The sequence below is a fragment of the Labrus bergylta genome, chromosome 3 (assembly GCF_963930695.1).
Source record: "Labrus bergylta chromosome 3, fLabBer1.1, whole genome shotgun sequence".
NCBI classification, from domain to species: domain Eukaryota; kingdom Metazoa; phylum Chordata; class Actinopteri; order Labriformes; family Labridae; genus Labrus; species Labrus bergylta.
In genome coordinates this window covers 28,859,811-28,883,292 of record NC_089197.1, presented here as the reverse complement: position 1 = coordinate 28,883,292, position 23,482 = coordinate 28,859,811, and the positions used below count along the sequence as shown (strand labels likewise).

General features: G+C 40.0%; 1 protein-coding gene across 1 annotated transcript in view; it reads right to left on the bottom strand.

Annotated features, from left to right (window-relative positions):
• kif26ba (kinesin family member 26Ba) overlaps positions 1–23,482 on the bottom strand; it is an 83,768-nt gene that overhangs the window by 52,825 nt on the left and 7,461 nt on the right. The window contains exon 3 of the mRNA XM_020639611.3: positions 5,355–6,053. Within this exon, the coding sequence (XP_020495267.2) occupies positions 5,355–6,053 (699 nt within the window). The remainder of the gene's footprint in view (positions 1–5,354; positions 6,054–23,482) is intronic.

The following is a 23,482-nucleotide window of genomic DNA, read 5'->3' as shown; positions in this document are numbered from 1 at the left end:
TAGCCTATCACATTGCTGCTGTCTCTTTTTAAAATGGCTTTCTCTTCCACTAGTTCATTCATGCCATCGTTACGAGCGACCCTCCACCTCCCCATCGCCACCAAGCCTTCGCAGTTTCATCACCTCCTTCATCCCATCAGCCTCAGATGACATCAACGGCCATCGTCCAGTCAACCCCAGCCTTTGCAGTTTGTCTCAGATGACATCATTAACCATCTCCTCATCAACTCTAGTCTTCACAGTTCAATCAACTTCTTCATCGCATCAACCCAGACGACATCATCCGCTAACACCTCCACCACCAGTGTCTGGACTCTAGGGGGGGATAGATCTTGCTGCTGCTCAGGGCAGACATCTTCAATCACCCTGTCTCCTTGTAGAGTTCAAGCGCCAAAGATTCTCTTACAATCATTCTATGTCATATATGTAAAATAAACCTTTCATCTTTCAACCATTTACTTGTCTTTCCTGATTGAAATAAGTCTCTAAGGTCCCAAAAACATGTTTGGGAAGTTTGTTTCCAAAAATCCCCTCAGATCCTGTATTTTAGCTACGTCAGTAAGCTGTGTCTGACCACACCCCTCTCTAAAAGGGCTTGGGTGGCTCGTCTTTTTTGGACCATGCTCGACTTGTTTGCAGTGAGAAGGCAGACTCAAAGCCCTCCCATTGATCATTATTATACAGATAATATTCATAATAACAAGATACATGGACACCTAGCTAATCTATTTACATAAATGGTATCCATAATGATGTGATTAAAGATAATTATGTTATTGTTATAACAGTTTCTAACACATCACAATTTATCTCAAAATCTTTCTGTAAATTATCCTTAAGTTATATAAAATTACAAACTGGAAATTCTATGATCCCATTTGGATATTAGGTCATTGCAGCAGGAGAGAAAACTATCTAGTTATAATCAAGACCAACAGATCACTGACATAAAACAGCCAAATGTAGAAGTTAAGGCAGCAAATCATCAAAATAAAATCCATAGAACATCTTTTTTACAACAGATTCCCTCAGAGATACAGACACCCTGCACACAAACATTATGTCACTCTCACCCTCCTCTTCCTAAGCACTAAAGCACTTATACACACTTGTCTGTCTGTGCTCTTAGAAACTGGTAAAAACGGGACCATTCATCTTCATTACAGCACAAACACCATTTCCCCAGCACTCACCTGCCTCATCTGTCTCTCTTACATTTATTCTATTTTTATATTCATTTCAGACCACAAGCTGCAGCCCACAGACATAGGATTGGTGTCTAAAATTTCAGGTTCATGTGAAGAGGATGGTAGAATAAATGGTGTGATTGTGTGTCCATGCATGTGTGTGGTCTTGTCTGGTTTCATCAGGGGGATAGACACAATCTGTATCACAATCTAAATGCTTACTGCAGCAGAGTGGATGAAGGGAGAGAGTAAATGGGGAGTGGGGGTGGGGAAGGGGGCAGCCCTCTCACTATGAGAATGGGGGAGAACGTTTGATGGAGAGAAGAACTACAAAAAAAGGATAAAGTAAATAAATGGAACAAGTTGTACACTTATTTTATAGAAGAGATGGCATTACAGAAAACACAAGTGTATGTGTGTCAGACATGGAAGAAGAAGAGAGCGACTGAGAGGATCCAGAAAAATGTACTAAAAAGTCGGCAACACAACAAGGAAATCAAGAAAAAAAAAAAAAAATCCTTTTATGTATTTTTCATTGCGATATAGATGGCTTTATGGGAAAACAGACATAACCAAACAAACTCTCATGAAAGCTGGGCATTCTCTTATTTTTAAATATTTTTAAGGCACTACTCTACATTTTAGATCAATATGTTGTATGCTTAATATAAGTTACTCGAGTTTGGCAGGCTTGTCCTCTTTGAGATAAGACACTAAACTTTGGGAAGTATAAATAGCATTGTTATGTCTGCATGTAAACTTCCACTGCAGGCCATGTAACACCTACTGTACACCTGAGCAGTACCTTAGTCAGACTTTAATGCGTCAAATCAGTGAGATTTACTTTTAACAGTGCTGATCAGGGGGAACCACAGTTTTTGTAAAATTGTAATCCTTAGTCTGTTTCTGTGTGTGTTTCTTTGGAAGAAAAACAGAAACACTGTAAATAAAGCTAATCCATCTGTTTTTGAAATCAATACAGGCGCACACGCACACACACACACACACACACACACACACACACACACCACTGTATAAACCTGTTTTAGATTAGCTGCTTGAAGGACGGAGAAAGGGCAAAGAGACAATGTTATATTTGTCTCAAGCACACGAGAGAAAGCTTAAGAGAGAGAGACCTTGTGAGGGCAAATGTGACAGAGCTCAGTCTGTTGAAAAAAATGACAAATGTGTTCTGTGTTTTTGAATGAGGCAAATTATATATACTTGGCTTGTATTTTGTAGTGTGTTTTTCATTAAATATATCTAATTATTGTCTGCTTTTTTGGACTAAAAGACATTTTCCCCCCTTTTATATTTAGTATCCTAAACAGAGAGGACGACAATAAGTCCAACCACAGACTCTCAGTGTTTGACATGTTTAACAGCCTGCCTACAAGGTGCCAAATGAAGAAGCTTAGGGTTTGATTAAACTGGGTTGAGTTATGTTTGGTTTTCATAATAAAAAAAAGTCAGAGTACAGGAAGAATTTAAAATCTAATTATTAATAAACATTGAAAAATGTTTGTGAGCTTGTCCTGTCATTAATCCAAATCTGCTTCGTGGGGGTCTTATTTTCAGTCTCCATTGTTCAGTCAGAATCTGTTTTCTATTTCTGCAAGACTACTAGAGGGACCTGGAAGAGAAATGGCCATAAATATAAAATACAGAGGTTGTCACCTCTTAGTCTGCTGAACCAGCAGGATTTTAATACCCTCTGTAGCAGACAGGTTGCTCTTTCTCTCTGTCTACCTCTGTATCCATACTTCTTTTAATCTCTGTTTTACAGAGCTCTATTTAAGTGGCCTCTCAAGGTGACTTGAAAGGTGATTATCATCACTGTTCAAAACATTATTAAATAAGACCGAGTGTTGCTGTTGGAAGTGTTTCTGAAATGTAGAACAAAATTACTCATAAAGTCCACTGATTCTTGGTATTTTCAGCTCAAACCTCATTCAGTTTCCTTGCAGCTGCTGCACATGTGTTTGTTTTCTCTCTCACTTTTACATGATTGGAGAGGATTATTTTCTGGGCTGTGTTAGATCTTTAAACCCTGTAAGGACTTCTGAAAGCTCCACTTATGCTAGGGCAGAAATCTTTTATGTTTCGTGCAGTAAAGCAGTTCAGTAGATTTCCTAAATCAATTCTAAAATCAATGTAGCGTAGAGTTGATAATCGTCTCTGTATTGATAATGTCTTAGAATTAATAAAATTCCCATGAATTATGACTATATCACTCTCTGTACATCTCTCATTTCTTGTTACATTACCTGCCCCTTCTCCTCCTCCCTCAGGGGTGAGTCTAAACAAGAGTGATTTATTATCCTGCTCTGTTTCTCCTTTCCTGCTGAAACACCATTACTGTCAGAGTCAAAAGAGCCCAAACACACAGGCTGACTCTCATTTTATACCTACCAACGAAGACATAAACTAAACTGAATATATAGAAGAATATGCCCTTGCATTTACTACCGGCTCTCTTCTTCACACATTGGCTCAGCCTAAGTTTACACAGACACTTTACTAGGGCGCTGGTAGGAAACGGTCTGGATAAAGTCAGGGTAAAGACATCTAATTGTTTGTGTTCACAATGTCATTGTTCTCCTCTCCTCTCCTCTTCCTCTTCCTCTTCCTCTTCCTCTTCCTCTTCCTCTTCCTCTTCCTCTTCCTCTCCTCTCCTCTCCTCTCCTCTCCTCTCCTCTCCTCTCCTCTCCTCTCCTCTCCTCTTCCTCTTCCTCTCCTCTTCCTCTCCTCTCCTCTCCTCTCCTCTCCTCTCCTCTCCTCTTCCTCTTCCTCTTCCTCTTCCTCTCCTCTCCTCTCCTCTCCTCTCCTCTCCTGTTAAGATTATTATCATCCATTTTTTTCTTTTGATATTATTATTAAGTCATTGTGATTAGTATTATCTCTACAATTGTCATACTTCTTGTTGTTTTAAGTCTTACATCTGTCTGTATGTCTTCCTGTCTCTGTCTCTCTTTCTCTCAAACTGACCTGTTGAGGACCATGGTAGTCTATGAATCAGGTATGGCTGAATGTTTCACCTCTTGGAAAGATCCTTTTCTACACTGTTAATGAGAAGCGCTAAGAAGTGGTGCACTTAGTTGGGATTAGGGAAAACAGGGATACAGCAGTGTCATACACCTGTTAGGATGCACTGAGCACTATAAAACTGAACAACATGCATACACAAATTAAAAGAGATATGTAGGACATTCATGCACACAAGCTAACAACATACACACACAATATCTAGACAACAAAACACAATAAAATACAATCACTAGAATAGAATAACTATGAATGAATAAAATTTAAAATTAAATACGCTGTTTCTAATTTATTTCTGACCATCATAATATGATAGACAAACAATTCTAGGGATTGTACAAAATGATTTACACCTGCAATTAAATGTATTTGTATCTGATTCAAGTCAAGAGCTGAATAACATAAATAGGGATTTAAAAACAACTAGAAGAGGAGGTTGTTGAATCTCAAGCTGACGCAGTGTGAGGAGGGCAGGAGAAATAATAGGCAAGAAGGAAAGAAAGAGCCACAATAGGTAGATAAAAAGAGAGAGAGGGGGAGGGAGAGAGGAAGGGTGAACAAGAGTGTAAGAGTGAAGGGGTACTAGGGGGGTGTGTGACATTAGAGTCCCCAGAGTCCTAATTATCAGTGTATGAATTATTACATCTGTAGAACACCCTCATACACACGTGAACATACATGCACGCACATACACACACATGCACAATCACACCTCTGGATCTCCCCTGCAGGCTCAGCTCTCCCGCCTCCCTGCATACACCTCTAGTCCATACATAACCTCAGGCGTTTTCTCCCTCCTGCAATCTTCCTCTCTTGTCTGCTCTCACTCCCTCTCTTCCTGTCTTCTACTTAAACCCATTCAATTATGTATTTTTTTGTTTTATTTGAGTCACTATGGTAACTACCTTTCACCCAAAGCAGTAGCTTTGTCTCCTATCTCCTTGTGTTGAATAATCCAGGGGTTCACAAACTTTTCTCTGCCAAGGACCCCTACATAGTATGAAAATGTGCACTTCTTTGTCATATTCATACTAAGAAATGTAATCATCTGCTAGCTGGTGGCCTTTCTTCCATCTGGTCTAATCATTTAAGAACACACATAGCTCTACAGGTATATCCTACCTGGTATGGATAGAGTGTAACTCCTCCATTAGTTCGGTTGAGGTGCTGATGGGCCTGAAGAGCTGCTGCGCTCAGTACAGCTCCACTCCCGTTATTACTGCCTGGGCTGTTAACTCCACTCAGTGCCTGCTGTTGAGCACCAGCTTTTCCTGAACTGGGAGATCCATTCCTCCTGTCCACTGCACCTCCGAGCCCCAGGGAGCTGGGCTTGGATCCCAGTCTGTGTCCTGCTCCTTGAGGCTGTGGGTTTGTGGATGCACAGCTGGATGTCTGACCCGCAGAGGGACTCCCATGGCTCGAGTTGGATGGTCCATGACTGGGACTGGGAGTCGGGGTCTGGCTGGGACTCGGTGATGGAGACTGGGGGGATGGATGAGAAGGGAGTGAAACAGCAGCACAAGCTGAGGAAGAAGATGAGGGAAGACAAGGAGGGGGCCAGTCCCGTGATCCAGGTGCTCCAGGAGCTCCAACTGCACCCAAAGCTCCTTGAGATCCATAACGTCCAATGAGGGATGTAGGGGAGGAGGTGGGAGACAAATCCCACTGGTCCAGAGTGAGGACCATGCGAACAGCTTCCTGTTTAAGCTCATTCAGGTGAGTGGCACAGACATCACACCGACTGTCATGCTCGTTCCACGCCCGCCGGGAACTGTTGGGCACCTGAAGCTTATCATGAAGAAGGAGAGAGAAGGAGGGATCCTGGAAGAGGAGAGAGAAACAGAATTGTGAGATTTGGACTGGGATCTATGGGTGAAAGAGAGCAATATAAAGGAAAACATATTTATTTAAGGATTCAGCTAAAGGAAAGAGAAGAAATTACAAGTGTGTTGAACAAATCATGAAAACTTATGTTAATAGAGTGGGATTTTCTCACACAACTTTACCAAATACCAAGGTGCATGAAGAGTGAAAGGCTAGAAGAGGTCAACAAGCTCCAGCAACACTTGTAGTATGAAGATGAACTTTATTAACAAATCAGACCGACTCGTTTCGGCTTGTGGCCTTCATCAGGGTCAATTACGTGTCAATTAATGTTAATAGTATCTGAGAAACATTGCCTTGTAGTCTGGGGGAGGATATGGAGAAACACACACACACACACACACACACACACACACACACACTATAGCTTTAGGGTCTAAAGGGTAAGAGTGACACAGAAGCTTGCAGCACAGAAGGTCCCCTGCAACATAAATGAAAAAATGTCCTTCTACTCTCCCTCTCTCCCTCTTTATTCTCTCTCTCGCTCGCTCTCTGTCTCTCTCTCTGTCTCTCTCTGTCTCTCTCGCTCTCTCTCTCTCTCTCTCTCGCTCTCTTTAGCTACGATGCAGGCTGACATTGTGTGTGATGAGTGCATGATGTGACTTTACACCTTTGAACCATCTTCAAACGCCCCTCATTGCTATAATTAAAATATACAATAAATGACAGAGAAGCCATTTTTTGTGACATACAAGAGGTTAATTGCAAGGATATCAATTTATTACACTGAGTGAACACCTAATTAATTTCCCATTAAAACAAAATTAAAAAGTATTTGATGAAAAGGAAATAGCTCAGTAAAGGTGTCATGAACTATTTCTCTGTTCATTCATAACTAAAAATAGAGCTAAAAATATGAAAGTAAAGCTGAGAACATGTCATTCTGTTAGAAATCCCTCCATGTGACAATGACTAAGCTTATGGCAGCTGAAACAGCACTGAACACGTCAACATGTTCTGACTTTTTTTTTTTAATTTTCACAACAATAACAGTGCTAAAACAATCCTGTTTATTCTGGTTCTGTTGCCAGGTTCTTTGACTAGTCTCAGGTTAGATTTTGTTCATCCATGGGGCTTCTTCCTAGAGCAACTGTGTGCTCTTATCCTGGAATAAAAGCAAAGCCAGTAGAGAGATGATCGCCATTCAGAGTGTGTGGTCATCACTTTATGATCATGTGATTTAAGTGAAATAAAATGTTTGTGTTAGGGAAGCCTCCTCAACATGTTTTGGCACTGATGTTATTTCGTTCACTTTGCGCTGCACAATGTTTTCACTTTTTTCAGACTTTCCTTACTGATACACTTAAGATAATTCTAGCCAGAACTGGTAGTTAAAGTCAAGAGATGTCCCATTCTAAGTAATGTGTTGCTGTGACAGGTTTCCAGATCATCAACATTTTAAAATTGTGTTTATAATCACAATAATAATATGAAGCTGCAGAGCTTTTTACATTTTTGGATGTAGCAGAACATTCTTTAACTCTGGCAAATTCATCCTCTCAAGCAGCCCCCCCCGCCCCCCCATCCCTCAATAAAATGCTGTGAAAGTATTTGTAAAGAAAAATCTGAAATTGGTCTCCAAACACTTTACATGTTGGAAAAACAGTAGTTGTAAACATGAGAAAGACTGACAACAATTTTTGACTGATTAATGGATTTAGACCATTAGAAGGTTTTTTTTTGTATTTTTTATCCCTTTTAGGTTCTTTTAGGTTTTTTGAGGGCGGATTTTTGTGGGCAAGTCAACTCATGTTGCATGGCCCACCGTGTGTTTTATTTTTCCTGTTCTTCTATCATTAGTCTCTCAGTTATTGTTTGTCTGTCGAATATGTGTATGTGCTTGTGTGTTGGCAATGATAATGTGCATTCATGCAGAAATTAGAATATTTGTAGAAACTTCTTTCCATATTTATTCCTTCCTGTGTGAGGTCTGAGGTAATTTAATGGAATTGTTTTTAGTCCAGCTTTGCTCAAGACCTTTTGAGACTGATGATAGGACTAATATGACTGAGTGGAGTTGTGTGGGTGTAGTGTGAGCGTAATATCATCGAGGATATGTCCGCTTTCGTGGCCTGTACTCCAACCAAACATCTGTGGTAGGTGCTGCCCACTCACTTGATAACTATAATTACCTTCCTGCTTTCAGCCAACACCACCTCTCCTGTAACACTAAAGCCTGCTATCTTTCCTGCACAAGTGATGGTTCCAACAAACACTGTCTGCTAGGTATGGGTATGTGTAAAACTTTATATATGATTGTGTTAGATGGTAAAGACCTTGCCTGCACATGCACACTCTCTACAAGAATGAAATATGCTTCTTTTTGTGTATTTCTGTGCACATTCATCCATTAGTGCTTCTGCACTTTAAAGAGAGCCATTAAAGTCACTTTCTCACTGGTAATGTTCCACATCTGCAGCTTTGTTTTCATATGGTCGATTAAACAGCAAGAACAAAATAGTGCCCAGTTTAACTACAATTTTATTATGGTTTCATAATGGTTGGTGCATAAAAACAATCAGATTTCAAAGGTGTTGATCCATTCTATTAGAAACAGGAGACACATCTCTTCAAACTGTTGTTCAGCATGCCGCAAATTTTATTTGACTATCTCACATCGTACTGCATGTACATTATTAATTAAAGTGATGGGAGAGCACGCCTTGTCTGGTGAAGCTTAATCAATACATGAGTTATGAAGATGAACAAATTGTGTGTGTGTGTGTGTGTGTGTGTGTGTGTGTGTGTGTGTGTGTGTGTGTGTGTGTGTCTAATCAATAGGCAAGCGATTGACACAGGTTATCTCTCAGTGGATTTAGAAAATCAGATATTTATATTGACAGACAGATGATGGATGGATAAAACAGAAAAACAGAGGGGAACAAGGGTCAAAGTAAATGACTGACATGTAGAAATGAGTACATCCCATACATAAATTATTAGCTTTTTAGCTAAATTACTTTTTTAAATCTTAATATGTTTAACTGGATGTATGTTGTGAAAAACAAACAAACATGCATTTCAGTTTAGGCCAAAAAGTTTATTGTAATCACAGCTGAGTGTGTATATGTGTGTATTTGTCTGTGTGTTAGTGTGTGGTCCGCCTCTTCGGTGGCCAATATGCTCCAATTGGAATAAGATCCTGTTTGCAAGAAAAATAGAGTGAATGAAAGTGACTGTCTGCCACACACAACTAAGCCTCTATCAATAACAAGACTGTTACCTTTCCCCAATCAATACACTGCCTGTGTGTGTGTGTGTGTGTGTGTGTGTGTGTGTGTGTGTGTGTGTGTGTGTGTGCAAATGTGTCCACACAAAGCAACACTTCATCTAATAGGAAAATGTAAACCTCTCAGAGTGAGAACTGCCTGCTAGGCTGTGTCAACAAACCACAAGATACACATACACACACACACACACACACACACACACACACACACACACACAAGGCAGGAGCGCAAATGTTGGAGTTCAACCGGGCAGTGTGTGTGAGTGTGTTTTTATGGATAAAGGCTACCTTGTTACTTAGGTAAACTAAGCAGCATAACTAATGGAACAAGTTTTTTTTTAACATACAGTATACATACTGTACACACGTGTAACACAAACACTTCAAGCTGGCATAGACCCCACTAACACACACATACTCTGTGCCTTGTGTCTCTCTTTCTAGCCCTCTCTCTACAGTCTATGTCACACACCCACACACACACACACACACACACACACACGCTCTTCCATGCAGATTGACACACTCAAGGAGAAAGCTGAGGTAGGGCAAATTTAAAAAGAAGTTGACAAGTTGTGCATTTACTCAAATAAATAATCCTCCTAAGCTGTGAGGTCATGGCACTTTTCCCTCCCAAAATGTGTTGACTCCAGAAAAAAATATAATATCATGTCAGTTTTATTTGGTTGCTTAACCAAGGGAGAGGGAGAGGTAATGTAGCATCAAAATGACAGAGTAGGAGATGCGCACTGCCTAATTTGAAAACAGATGTACAGAGTCACATACCCCATGGGTGGGTGTTTCAAGTTTTAAGGGGCAGCAGTGTGCTGAGACATATTTATGGTGAAAATATAAAACACAGTTAAAACCCTCAAAGGAAAAATGGATGGATAGAGTATTCCTGCAGGAGATAATTTCCTTCTAATCCAAGTTCAGAATGGTTTGAAAAGCAACGTAGTTGTTGTATATCCTTGTTTGTCCTGCATTCTTTTAGTCATAAAAAGCATCTCTAGCTATGAGCTAGATAGCTGTTTGAGAACAATGCAAGTCATTGAAGTCTCATTTTTTCTCTGCAAGTTATTGTAAAGCCTGTTTGAGGTTGATAAAAAGCAAACCACAGAGAGGAAATAGTGAAGAAATCCTTTAATCAATACCAAATAGAGGCTCTAGATGTTTTGTTTGGAAAGAATTGTAAAAGTCAGAAAAAATAGTTGAAAAGTAACATTAAATGTCTTTTGGCTTTCCTCAACTCAAGTCAACACACACACAAACACAGCGCATGGGTGATCAAAGGAGCTTTAAAGTGGACACAGGGTTGGGTCCTTGAGATGAGGGTCTTGTTCTGAGATTTGGGGAGCAGCCAAACTGGCTGATAGGCAAAAAGAAAAGAAAAGAAAAGGAGAGCTGTAAATAACAGAGACGCGAGGAGGTCTAAGAAACAGAGACAAAGTTACTTGTCACACAAACACTCCATGAAGTCTCTACAAACCTGAAAACCACCAGAATCTGCCTGTGCCCTCTCTATGACCCTCTCTCTCTCTCTCTCTCTCTGTGTTCATGTTCTTACTTCCTTTTTGTATTTTCAGCTCGACTTTTTGTGGAACAGCATAAATACTTGAGTTTGTTTACATTCCCCACTAACACTCTAAGACTGTCTCATTAGCGTTGCATAATGTTGCCAGAAAACTAGAGTTCAGTCCAGGCACAAAAAAAATCTTATAGAGTCCAGTTTGAAAATCTAATCTTGGCTAGCAAATGTATTAAGTATTTAAGGAATTGTACAGCCTTAGATACATTAAAGCATTATTAACATAAAACACCCATTTAATAAGACCATAGGTTGGATTAAAATCTGACTTTGAATCTTTATTTCCCTCCATTCCTTCTATGTAACCGTTTCTTTGAGGCGTCTCTTCACCTCTGAGCTCATCTGTATTCTGTGTGTGACTCAATCAGTCTCAGCACCACAGACAGGTCTATGAGTGCATGTGATTCATTTCCTCCTACAGGGGCAGACAAACACAGCCTCAGCTCTACTGTGTGAGGATGGAGTGAGTGACAGAATAAAACGAGCGAAAGCAGAGGGATGGGGACAGAGCCCAGGCTAACTGAACAGTGACCTCAGAGACTGTTAGTGTGGAGACAGAGGGATGTTATTACTGAGATTTGATAAGAAAAGACAGCTCAGGCCTGCTTTGCTCCTTACTCTGTATGTGTGTAATAGAACAGAGGATAAAGGGTTCATGAAAATTGACTGTTAAACACAAAAAGACACATTCGATACACACACACACACACACACACACACACACACACACACACACACACACACACACACACACACACACACACACACACACACACACAGGCTGTCCATCACTTGCTGGGTATAAACCATTACTTTGACACTGAGCTGCATCCTTGCAATAAAACTCTTTCGTTTTCTCCCTTATTTTTAAACCTTTGTCACTCCTTGTTTTAGATTTTTTCTATTTTTAACACCAGTTCACAGCATGACAAAAAAGGAAGAACGAATATCAGAGAAAGGAAAGAAAGTGACAGACAAAGACAGAATATTTCCATAAAAAGGAGAAGACAGAAAGGGCACGTTCTCTGTCGGTTAAATCCGGGATGATGCAGGTTTATTGGCTCGTGCAAGTTGAGTGTGTGTGTTTGTGTGTGTTTGTGTGTGTTTGTGTGTTTGGTGTGCGAGTGTAATCAGTTCCAGATGAGTGACCAGGGAAGGTAACCCCCCCCTCCTCCTCCTCCTCCCCCAAACTCATTTACCTCTTCTCATCTCTCCCCTCATTCATTCCCTCTCTACCTGCTCCTGTAGACTCTCTGATATTTACACACACATTTTTCTCAGCAGGTCTGGAGTCACTTGATACATGCTGAAGGGATGCAGGCGGTCTCTTGCACCTGCTCTGACAGAACACACACACAGAAACACACACTGTAGGCAGGAGTGACACAGAATGATTAGAAAACATAAAGAGTGAAAAATGGAAACCAGCGGAAAGACACTAAAAATAATCTAAATTGAATGTGTGTGTATTTCTTTAGCGTATTGGAGGCCGATGATCATTCACATTGGTCTGCAGAATGACAGAGTGTGTGTGTGTGTGTTTGGGTGTGTGTGTGAATGAGTGAGTCTGGTGTCTGTGCAGAGGCAAGGTCAATAACACAGAGGTTATAAATGACATCACCCGCACACACACACACATTAAAGACAAATGTTACACTTACAAAGGTCAAGCACAGGTCTCTCTCTTACTATATTTCAAAAACAAAATCTGTCACTCTCCATCTCTTTCTTCTGCTGTTCCATTGCCTTACTTAGGATGCAACAGTTCTTTTAATAGATTAAGTATATTTTGTTCATAAATTCCAGTATGTGATATCTAAATCCAGATGTGATTTGTCAACTTGAGACAGGACCACACATCTTGAGACAACATGTCAAGATTCCCACAAAGAGGCTCTATTTTACTAATTCACCACAGGTACATATACATCATTGATATTGTAATGCACAATACCACAATCAACATGACATATGGGATCAACAATGCAGAGCTCTTCAAGAAGTTAATCTGCAGAGTTTCAAAACATGTTCTTAAAATAGTTCAGGTTTTAGTGCAGGGAGCGGTGCGAACATGGTTTTGTAGCTAATACATTTGACCTAATATTGTTTTTGGTAGAGCTAAACAAAAAATAAAGTTGCATCTTGTTTGTAACTAAAGGAGACACAAATCAAGTAATTAAGCTTCAACAGTTGACAGATTTTTCCAAATATGATGTACTGCAACTCGATCAGTCAAATTTGACGCGTTAAGCTCCCCACCTGTCAAGTGGCGTAAAGCAGACGAGCATCACAAGAGATACAGTCGTCTTCTTTAACATGAAAAAAAAAAGATTCCAAGCGTGATTATTGTAATACATCAACAGTAAAGCACTTTGTCTATGTGAGCCCTATGGATTAATAATTGATCTAGTGTAAATATTTAATAATGATAAATGCTTTGTGCAATACTGTATAGGTGTTCTTCAGGGACATGTGTGAATAGCAGATATGAGCACTATTTGTGGCTAAAGCTGGGAACTATGAAAAACACACACATACAAAACAATAATTTTAAAGATGTGTTAAATGTACCACAGTTATACAAAAAAAAAGATGATGTATTGAATCACCTTTATACTTTATGTATAGCTCGATCATACAAACACGTACCTAAAGTAGCATGGACAGATCTAAGGATGAATACACTACTTGTTTATAAACACTGAATTAACTCGGTGTGTGCATGGTTGTAAAAGCTTGCAGAGAGGAAGATTATTGTTTCTGGAGCACACAGCAGGAATAACCAAGAGCAGAAACTGTACTTTGTTAGCACTAGACGAGAGTCCAGACATGAACGAAAACAACCCTGCCCTGCTTCTCCAAAATATAATCTTTGTTTCTGTTTTTCTGTTTCCCCTCAGTGACAAATCTCTCTCTCTCTCTCTCTCTCTCTCTCTCTCTTTCTCCCTCTCTCTCTCTCTCTCTCTATCTCTCCCTTGCTCTCTCTCTCTCCCTCGACTCCGTCCATCCTTCCCTCTCTGAAGTATGTTTCCCTTAATCACCTTTTTAATTGGTCATTTCTTCATATGATCCAGTAATGTGTGTAGGAGTTAGATTGGGGAGGACAAAATGGTAGCCTATTATGCACGCACGCACACGCACGCACACGCACGCACACGCACGCACATATATTTTCACACATGCTTGCGTGCCTAACTTGCTTGTGCACACTGAGCAGACACACACATGTCTCTACATGTACACAAATTCTCTTGTGATGTTGACACGCTATATTAATAACAAAGAAAAACGCATTAGAATACTTGTGTTGCCATGGCAATGCAGAAATTAATCAGCATACAGCTAACTAGCTATAGGGGATGTAAATTACCTGCTGCATTCTGTTTCACTGGAGAAGAGATTGTGTGTGCTACAAATAGTAGTGGATGTTTGTGAAGCATGTGTGCACTGTATAATACTGTGTGGCTGTTGGCGAGGGCTCAAACTATCAATAATACATCAAATAATGATACAGGTGTTAGCTGTGATAACATCCAGGGGATGGTGTTGGTTCCCACATGCAAACACACACACACACTCAAATTGATTGCTCCTTGAAGATCTTTCTCTCAGTGCTTTAGCTCACACTGATAATCACACCCTTATTTCCTTCTTTTTTTTAAACTTTGCTTCAGACGGGCATGGCAGGTAATTATGCAGTGTTTTATTGCGAGACCTTCGCTAGACCACTGTTGAATCAAAATGAATGATTTGAATAGAAAATGTAAGAATCACTTTGGCAAACAGTCAGTAAAACTAAACCAAATTGGTCATGCAGTACGAACCATACATTTATATGATAACTTTGAAAGGGGCGGTTAACATTTATAAATAATTAAGGTCATGTATTATACAAAATACAGCATGCTTTTTGAACACTAAAATATGTCCCTATCCTGTCTACAAACCCCCTTATTGTGAGAAATGTCCATCCCGTCCATCTTTTGCCTGCTCCACTTTACAAAAAATCTGTGCTTAAACATGTCGTTTAGGCAGTGACCCCTCCCCCAGGTGGGTGACACTCCCACAACTGTAGGTATGCGTTCTGCCGTCTGAATCTGAAATACAGGGGCTTATATATCAGAGAGGATTTTTGACAAGGAACTTCACAGACATGTTTTGGAAACCTCTGAGACATACAGTATTTAAACTTGTTGAAAAGGAGTATAACATGTGACCTTTACGGGCATGTGCTTCTTCACCATGACCAGTCCTTGTGTTAATAGGACTGTCTTTATCACATCACAAAGCCACAGCTCTCTCTCTAACAGTGAGTGCAGCGCAGCAGTGCCTGCTCACTCAGAGGAAGAGACAGTGGTTTCATATGCTTTGATGTGATGCTCTCTCTTTATAGATGTTTTCACCCTTTGAAATATAACTTCTCTGAATGGCTGTGGGCAAGAGAGTCAGATCAAGCCGGGTCAGTGTGAAGGTCTTTTTAAGAGGCCTTCGGAGAGTCTTTGAAACACGCTGGTGATGACATGCTTCAGTCTTCAGCCCACCAGGCAGCATGCAGTCTCCTTTTTGGATTTACATCCAAAAGTGAATTGCCTGTCTCAAAGTTGTGATAGATTACCTTGGGTTAGGTATTCATCAGACATTCAGGTCAAGAAGTTTATGTTCTCCTCATTGCATCTACACATTTGCACAAAAACAGCATTTCTTGATTAATGAATATGTGTGTAGTGGGATTTTCAACCAAATCAAAGAGGGAAAAATACTGGAAACAGATGCCAAACATGGAACAGATGAAATGACCAAGGTCTCTCTGTTTGTGTCATGCTCTCTTGGAAATGTAAGTGTTTGTGTGTTTAATGCTTACTTGACGGTGTGTGCGACTCCTGCATTATGTGTGGCCAAATGACGTCTTCCCATTAACAGAGTGAGGCAAAGATCTTGTCCCAATATAAAGAAAAGACCCTGTTTTCTATTATCTGGCTATCGTTGCCCGGCTGTAAATAATTGAAATAGTTGTAAGAGCATTTCCTTTCTTATGTGAAAGTAGCTGCTTGTGCCTGTTTCTAAATCATTTGGCTACTCATAGTGGTGCCTGACTGGAAATTAAGTGCACATTAACTCTCCTGCTCTGCTTTTAAATTAGTCCACCACCTGCATTAGGGCTTCACTGTAAACTGTAAAGCATTTGCAAACAAGTTATATGTGAGAATAATTTACTGCAGTTCACTAGCTGCTAATTAGCCGGTCGTCTGGCGCCTGAATATTGTTAAAAATCTTGGCTCCATTGCCTGTCAATTTAAGTGAGAAAGTAGTCTTTGAAAATGCCTGTTTTCACAAGGCAGACTTGCAGGAGTTACCTCAGTTAAGGGAGGGTAAACCTGTACAACATTGGTGCTCACAGTAAAAATGAAGCTCATGCAAGTGTAGCAATGCTCTGTGAATAGCTACAGGAAGGTTATTTTATAAAGTCTGGTTGTACAAATGCTGTCAAACATCACAATAGCACACAATTCTAACTATAAGATGGATTAGTCTAGTTGAAGTCTAAAAAGGTTTGAAAGTCTGAAGATTCACCTCTGCATCTGAAAGTTATCTTATAGGGCTTTTCCCCTTTATTGGACAGGACAGCTTAAGACAGACAGGAAATGCTGGGAGGAGAGAGTGTGGGATGACATGCAGCAAAGGGCAGAGGTCAGATTCAAACCCACGGTTGCTGTGATGAGGACTACAGCTTCCACACATGGAGCGCACGCCATAACCGCCCAGCCATCCAGCGGCCCTGCATCCCTTTTTCAAAATAGGTTTGTCTATTTTTATTCCTTGCAGGGCCTGAGAGAAATATTGCAAAGTCCTATCGCCGGTGTCTAATTTAAGATTGTTAAGGGTTACTATGATGCTCCACATGCTGAACCACAAGGATCCACCTTAGGCAATGTGTATATTGGACTGTTCTACCTGCTTTACTAACTGCTGTGCTACACACATAAGGCTATAAATAAACTGACTTTAGAGCAGTACAGAAATCAGTTAATATTACAGGGGCCTTGAGCAAGTACAATACACATGCTTTAGGAACCACACTGAACACAGTCTGCCTTCTAGACTTCCAAACCTTTCCTCTGATCAGTTCAACTACGTACTCACCTGTTAGTTCATCAGATGATTCTCTGCAAATGTGTTACCCTCTTTTTTGTCCTCTACCTACTTCTGTCCTTCTTTCCCCAAGCCAGCTCCATTTTACCCCGTCTTCTATAGTCCTCACCCTCTCTCTCTCTCCCTCCCTCTCTTTTTGTCTCCCCCCTCTCCCTCTTTGACAGTGATAAATTGCCTGTTGGGTTGGGTGATCCATCTTGCCGTATCCCACACCTGAACACACACTCTCTCTCTCTCACTCCTCCCCTCTTTTACCTCCTCTTTTTACCCCGTCCATTCGTTCTTCCCTCCAGTATCCGTACCTCTCAAGGTTAGTGGGGCTCACTGGGGAGGAACTGAAAGTAAAGATCTGCCTGACAACTCACGCTCTACCATGTGTGTGAAAACACATTAGAAACAGGTGAACAGTGTGCTCACAGAAATGTTATGTGTACTCTTGAAAACAAACAGAGTCAAATCAAGAAACTTAGGCAGGTTTTTTTCCAAGTTTTTTTGAATTTCAACCATGACCTTTGCTTTAGAATTTGATTCCTCATTAACCGACCTTTGGCTTAAAGCATGGCTATGCTATGAATTAACTATTGGTGTCAATATGAGAAAGCAAGATTTTAGCAAACTTGTCTGACAACAACTTGAACCAATTAGTTGAATACTCCACCCCTGGCTGCAGAGAGAGGTTTTATGTGTTTTTATCATAAACCTCAAGCTTCCTCAGGTTAAACTTGAATCATCCTGTTAGCCTCTAAAACCAGAACACTTTTTAGACACTCCCATATCCATGAAAGTCAACTGAGCGTGCATATACTTTGAGGTTTCATAATCAAACAGTAGCACTCATTCATACACAGGAGCTCCTTCAAGTTACCACAGTGCTCCTCTGTTGCGCCTCTGAGGGAGCAGCTGAGGGTGAAGAGTCCAGCTCAAGAGCGCTGTTGTTACTATGAGAGTGGAGGCTTATTCATGCAGGTTTGAACCGTCTGACCACAAGCTTGTTTCACCAACCAATCAATCACATATCCCTTCTGCTATTTTGTCCCAAAGGAAGATTCAATTGGAAAAATACTATGTAAAAAGGAGGGATGCGGATAGATCTGGGGTAAAGATTAAACAAAAAGAAGCCCTTTTTAATAGCCTATGACTTCATCTGTGGTGCTGTAGCATTGTGTACAGTCAATAGCACATAACAGTAAACAACAACAACCATTTTAAACCCTTTATATCAAGCCCTGCAGGCTCCATCTGCTCTAGGTAATTGGAAAGTTTAACGGCTAGAGGCTATTCTCTGTTTCTGATTGAAGCTCAGACTGGGAACAAACAGCCAATTTAATTCTCCCTCTCTCTCCCCACTCTCTCACACACACACACACACACACACACATATACGCACAGCCTATTTCCATCTGTGCCAAGCAACTTCTGAGGAGCCTCCCCTTCTCTTAAAACCTCGATTTACCTCTAGCTTATTTCTTTCTCTTATATCTCGCTCCATCTTGTAGATAAGCTGGAGAGAGGGCTGATGTTTGGATAGAGGGGATGCTGCTGTGCTGAGATGGATGATATGTGTTAGTAAAGCAGATGATATTTATCTCTATTAGGTTGAGTTATTGATGAAAAAGGGAAAGAAAGAGAAGCAGGCTTGTGACATATCAACTACATTAAAATGTATTTAGTACTTGGAATTCATTTTACCCAAATACATTTTTTTTAAAACTCTCAAAGCACACAGTGGTTTGCAGAATGAAGCAGCATCCAGATGCATCATGTTCATGAGCAGCAGATGTAACTGCAGAAAATAACAATTAAAGAGGAGAGGACTCTAAAGGCAACATCTTCAAACATGTTACTATTATTGGAGCCTCATCAGAGAATAAAAGCCTTATTTTTAACACTACAGTAATTGATCCACAACTCGTGCAGTGAAGTCTGCATGGAGCCGGACTAAAAACTGTTGCTTAAATGTCAGCCTTGTTCTCGTTGCACCTCCTGCCCTTTACAATGCTCTGACACAATGGATTCACAGTGCTGCTTAAAATACACACACACACACTAACTCACGCAGGGAGGTCTTCTCTTCCTATCTTTGGATTTAGTCAGCCTCTTAACCTATATAGTTAAGCTAGGAATGTCTGCGCACACACGCACACACACACACATACACATACACACACACACACACACACACACACACACACACATTGGCAGTGCAACGTATTTAGAACAGGAATGCCATTACAGTACTTGTTAAACACGAACGACTGACTGGAACAGCCCTGGCTCTAATTTTGACCCTAAAAGGTAGGTGTGTCGCCAGTAGTACACATGCACACACAAACACAAACACACACACACACACACACACACACACACACACACAACAGCGTCACTGCACCATTATTGAGAAAACAACGTAATTTCTTCCTCTTTGTTTGGGCATATATTCAGTTGGTACACAGTACACAGTATCTACAGCAGGACTGTATTTGATTCTGGAATTTGTCAGTCCAAAGACTTTTGGCTGTTCAATACGACCGCTGAGTCTTTTCTCTTTCAAGTTCAGCCACAGAAGTATAAGCAACATGATTTTCGTGTTTTAGCAGTAAAACCACTTCAATCAGAGATTTCCATGAGCTTTACCTGTCATTGTAAATCTAAACATTCACAGTCAACTATTTCAAAGTGTTTCAAATCAAGTCATCATTGTTTTTTACAACACCATTGGACCTGCTTAAAGATTTTAGTCATAGTAAACTAAAGTTAGCATCCTCTTTACCAAGGACAACAGCAGCAATCGAAACCTCAAAATAATCCCTGCAACGTTCAGTCAGCTAGGTGGTGGCAGCAGATACGCAGCCCTTTCTGACGTCCTTTCCATTAAAAAGTCAGTTTTTAAAATGCATAACCTCTTTATTTGGCTTTTTACCTGTTTAGACCTCCATATATTTTAATTTAAAGCAGACATCTTTTGCTTCTTGTACAAACACAGAAGAGTCAAATTGAGGCTCCGTTGGTAGAAATCTACAATCTGCTACATTGCTAAGGCACTGGAGTCAATCACCAAAAGATATTGAAAAACCCTTATACAGTAAACTACCTGTGCTCCACAATTTAAAAAAAAACACATGTATAATGTAACATGGATCTTCTATTGAATACAATCCAACAAAAAAGCCTCTTGTAATTTTTCAGATGCTGTTTGCACGAGTTCAACTTCAGCAAAGGGCTGTAAGGAAATCTTTGATAATACTTTAGGACCCTAAAACATTGTTTTCTCCTCTTGAATGCTTAAGACACAGCAGTTATTGTTCACAGCATCACAGGTTAGTGAGCTCATACTCTGAAAATAAACCTGCTAGTCATAACACTCACAGCACAGAAATAAGACTGTGCATGTGTATGTATGTATATGTATACGTCATGTATGTGTGTGTGTGTGTGTGTGTGTGTGTGTGTGTGTGTGTGTGTGAGTGTGTGTGTGTGTGTGTGTGTGTGTGTGTGTGTGTGTGTGTGTGTGTGTGTGTGTGTGTGTGTGTGTGTGTGTGTGTGTGTGTGAAACAGAAAAGAACACAAATTGAATCCTCTCCCTCTGGACTCTGCTTCAAGCTTCTCTAGTTTCGTCTGTTGTTGAGCAGATGTGTCATGATAACTTCATCCTGTCTTATACATTTGTCCCACACTGTTACACAGATTTCACATTACAAGGAGATTGACTTGTAAAACAGTTGTTTACTGGACTGAAGGGGGTATCAATTTAAAGCAACTGGTTGTTTTAAACTGTTTGCCAATTCACTTTTTTTTTTTTTACATTTTAGTGTCATTGATGGATATAAACTTGATTCAGTTCAACTTAGTGTGCAAAGAAAAGTACTTAAAGTGCCACAGCCTTTATTTTTCAACCACATCAACATCCCAACATTGGATGACACCTAGGCATACTGTTATCTTTAGCACTCTAATATTACCCTAAAATCCTGATGCTAAAAAAGTGATTGAATAAAACAGCCCACTAAACATCCCTTCACTTTTCATCTGCTCTAACTTTGAGTGTTGAAAACTTAAATTAGTTTTAAAAAGATAAAGCAGGGAAACAGTGACAGACACACACACACGTCATCCCTGTCACTCACACCTCAGTGCGCCGAGATGTTTCCCGGTGTGAGATGCTGAAGATAGATGTGTTATGTCTGACTATGTGATAGCCTGTGACAGTGCCAGCGTGTGTGCGAGGTGTGTTTGCGTGAGTGCATGCGCATGCTTCTGTGTGATATTTCAGCTTATGACAGCAGCTTGGCGAATGTTAAAGATGTGGTTAGCAGGTCTTCAAATACACCAGCATGCAAAGGGTTCACAGTGTGGAGATAACACCTGCGGCTACTGGAACACTGTGACGCTTTTCGTTCGGGCATTTGGATGGATATTTCAAAACTTTTAAAAGTCTGACAGAAAAAAATGACAAGAAAGGAAAACAGTTTCTGAACACGCACCATTTCGCCTGACTAACAGATTGCCTGACAGATGGATGTTTAGAAAGAGATCAGACAGATATACAAAAAAAACATATTAAGATACTAAACTCACTAAATAGATACCGTATTACATAAGTGTTATTCTGTATGTGCATTGCAATAATGTATATATCTAAAAACAAAAACACAATCTTTAATTCATCTAAAAATATTACAACTACATACAAATTCAAAATACTGATGATTATACTCGGAAGCCAAAAAAACTGTTTAAACAAGTAACCCTACCTAGAAGACTGGAGACGTATGATTTATTAAACCCCCATAATTGAGCGAATCATCTTCTCGTTGAGGCTTCAGAAACCCAAACTTGAGGAATTCTGGGAGAAGTGGAATCTTATAGTCTATGTTATTTACTCATATCATATATTTGTCACATAGAAGTTACTAGTAATAACACACTAACTTTGTTTAATATGTATAAGTAAGCTATATACACCTATGTTCTTATAATTATTTGCTCTTGCTTTTTTTATAAATGGAAAACATGTTTTTCCCCCATTTTTATTTTTGTTTTCATAACTGTTCTGTAAAAAATTGTGAAGCTGTGTCTCTGGAAGTTATTTAACCAATGATAACTATAGATTCATCTGTGATTTTAAAATGAAATATTGACTGAAACTATGAAAATGTAGCATGGAGAGACAGATGCATAAATCCTGTGTTATGTTCTCTACTTATATCTGTATTGTGGAGGTGATGGAGAGGCAGTTGCCATGGTAGCAACAGACCTAATGACAGCAGGTGCCATTTCAACACCATGCAGAAGTGTATGTGTTGGTTTTTGGAAGTGCACATGCACATCCCAGTGTGTGCTCAGTGTGTGTGATTTCATATGGACCTCATGGGGCCTTGGTGTGTGTTTCTGCACACACTGTTATGCACCAGTGTGTGTTCACTCATGCATGTGATTTAGCAATGCCCTGTTGGTGTGCAGGGGCAGTGGGTATATTTGCAGTTCAGGAGTAAAGAAAAGCAATCTGATATTGACAACAACTTTACAAACACTTGATACTTTGCACATCAATCTACTGGATCTTTAAATGTGATGTATGTATTGAATTTCCAAATGAATCCAAAGTAGCAAACTCCAATTCATCGTCTGCTCACATAAGAACCAACATGTTTTTTGCAGTTTATTTGGCTCTGCATAGACAGACAGGTTACACAAACATGGAAAATCACTCATTCAGTGCCTGAGGTAAATGTTTTAATTAAGTCTATATCCTTTGGGTCAGTGTCTGTAATGACAATGATGGCACTATTAGAAAAAAAGGCCATTTTATTTTCTCTACCTACTCATTTCTACCTGTTCCTTGTTCTCTTATTCCTTCTTCCTTTTCTCCTCAAAACTTCCGTCTTGTCTTTTAGAGAATACTATGAAGTGTCTATGAAACTGGTATCTGATCTCTGCAGGCAAAATCAAAGTGTGAGGGGCCTTCATCAGGACACTACAGTAAGCAATGCAGAAAGGGTTGTTTAGACACTTGCCCATGGTACTATGTTGAATCTCTGTTTTCCTCCATATCTGTGTATGTTTTTCATGGTATAGATGGAGGTTGTTTCGAGTCATAGTTATGTTGAGCGTTTGACACACTGGGATTCAGAACGCTATCTGTTTAAAACATGTACATTAGCCCTTAGAGACAAACACAATCAGCTTTCATTTTCAAGCCTGTCAGTGCACAAATTCACACATATCTGATCCATAAAAGTTCAACATTTTGTCACGATAATATACTGTATATATTAAGAGGCATCTTAATTAGATAAAGCTGACCACCTGCTCATCTCTGCTCTTTGATGTGCCAAGATGTTGTTTCCATACTTACATATAGGTCCATCTGTGGCTTGAAGGAGCTCTGCCAGTTTTCCT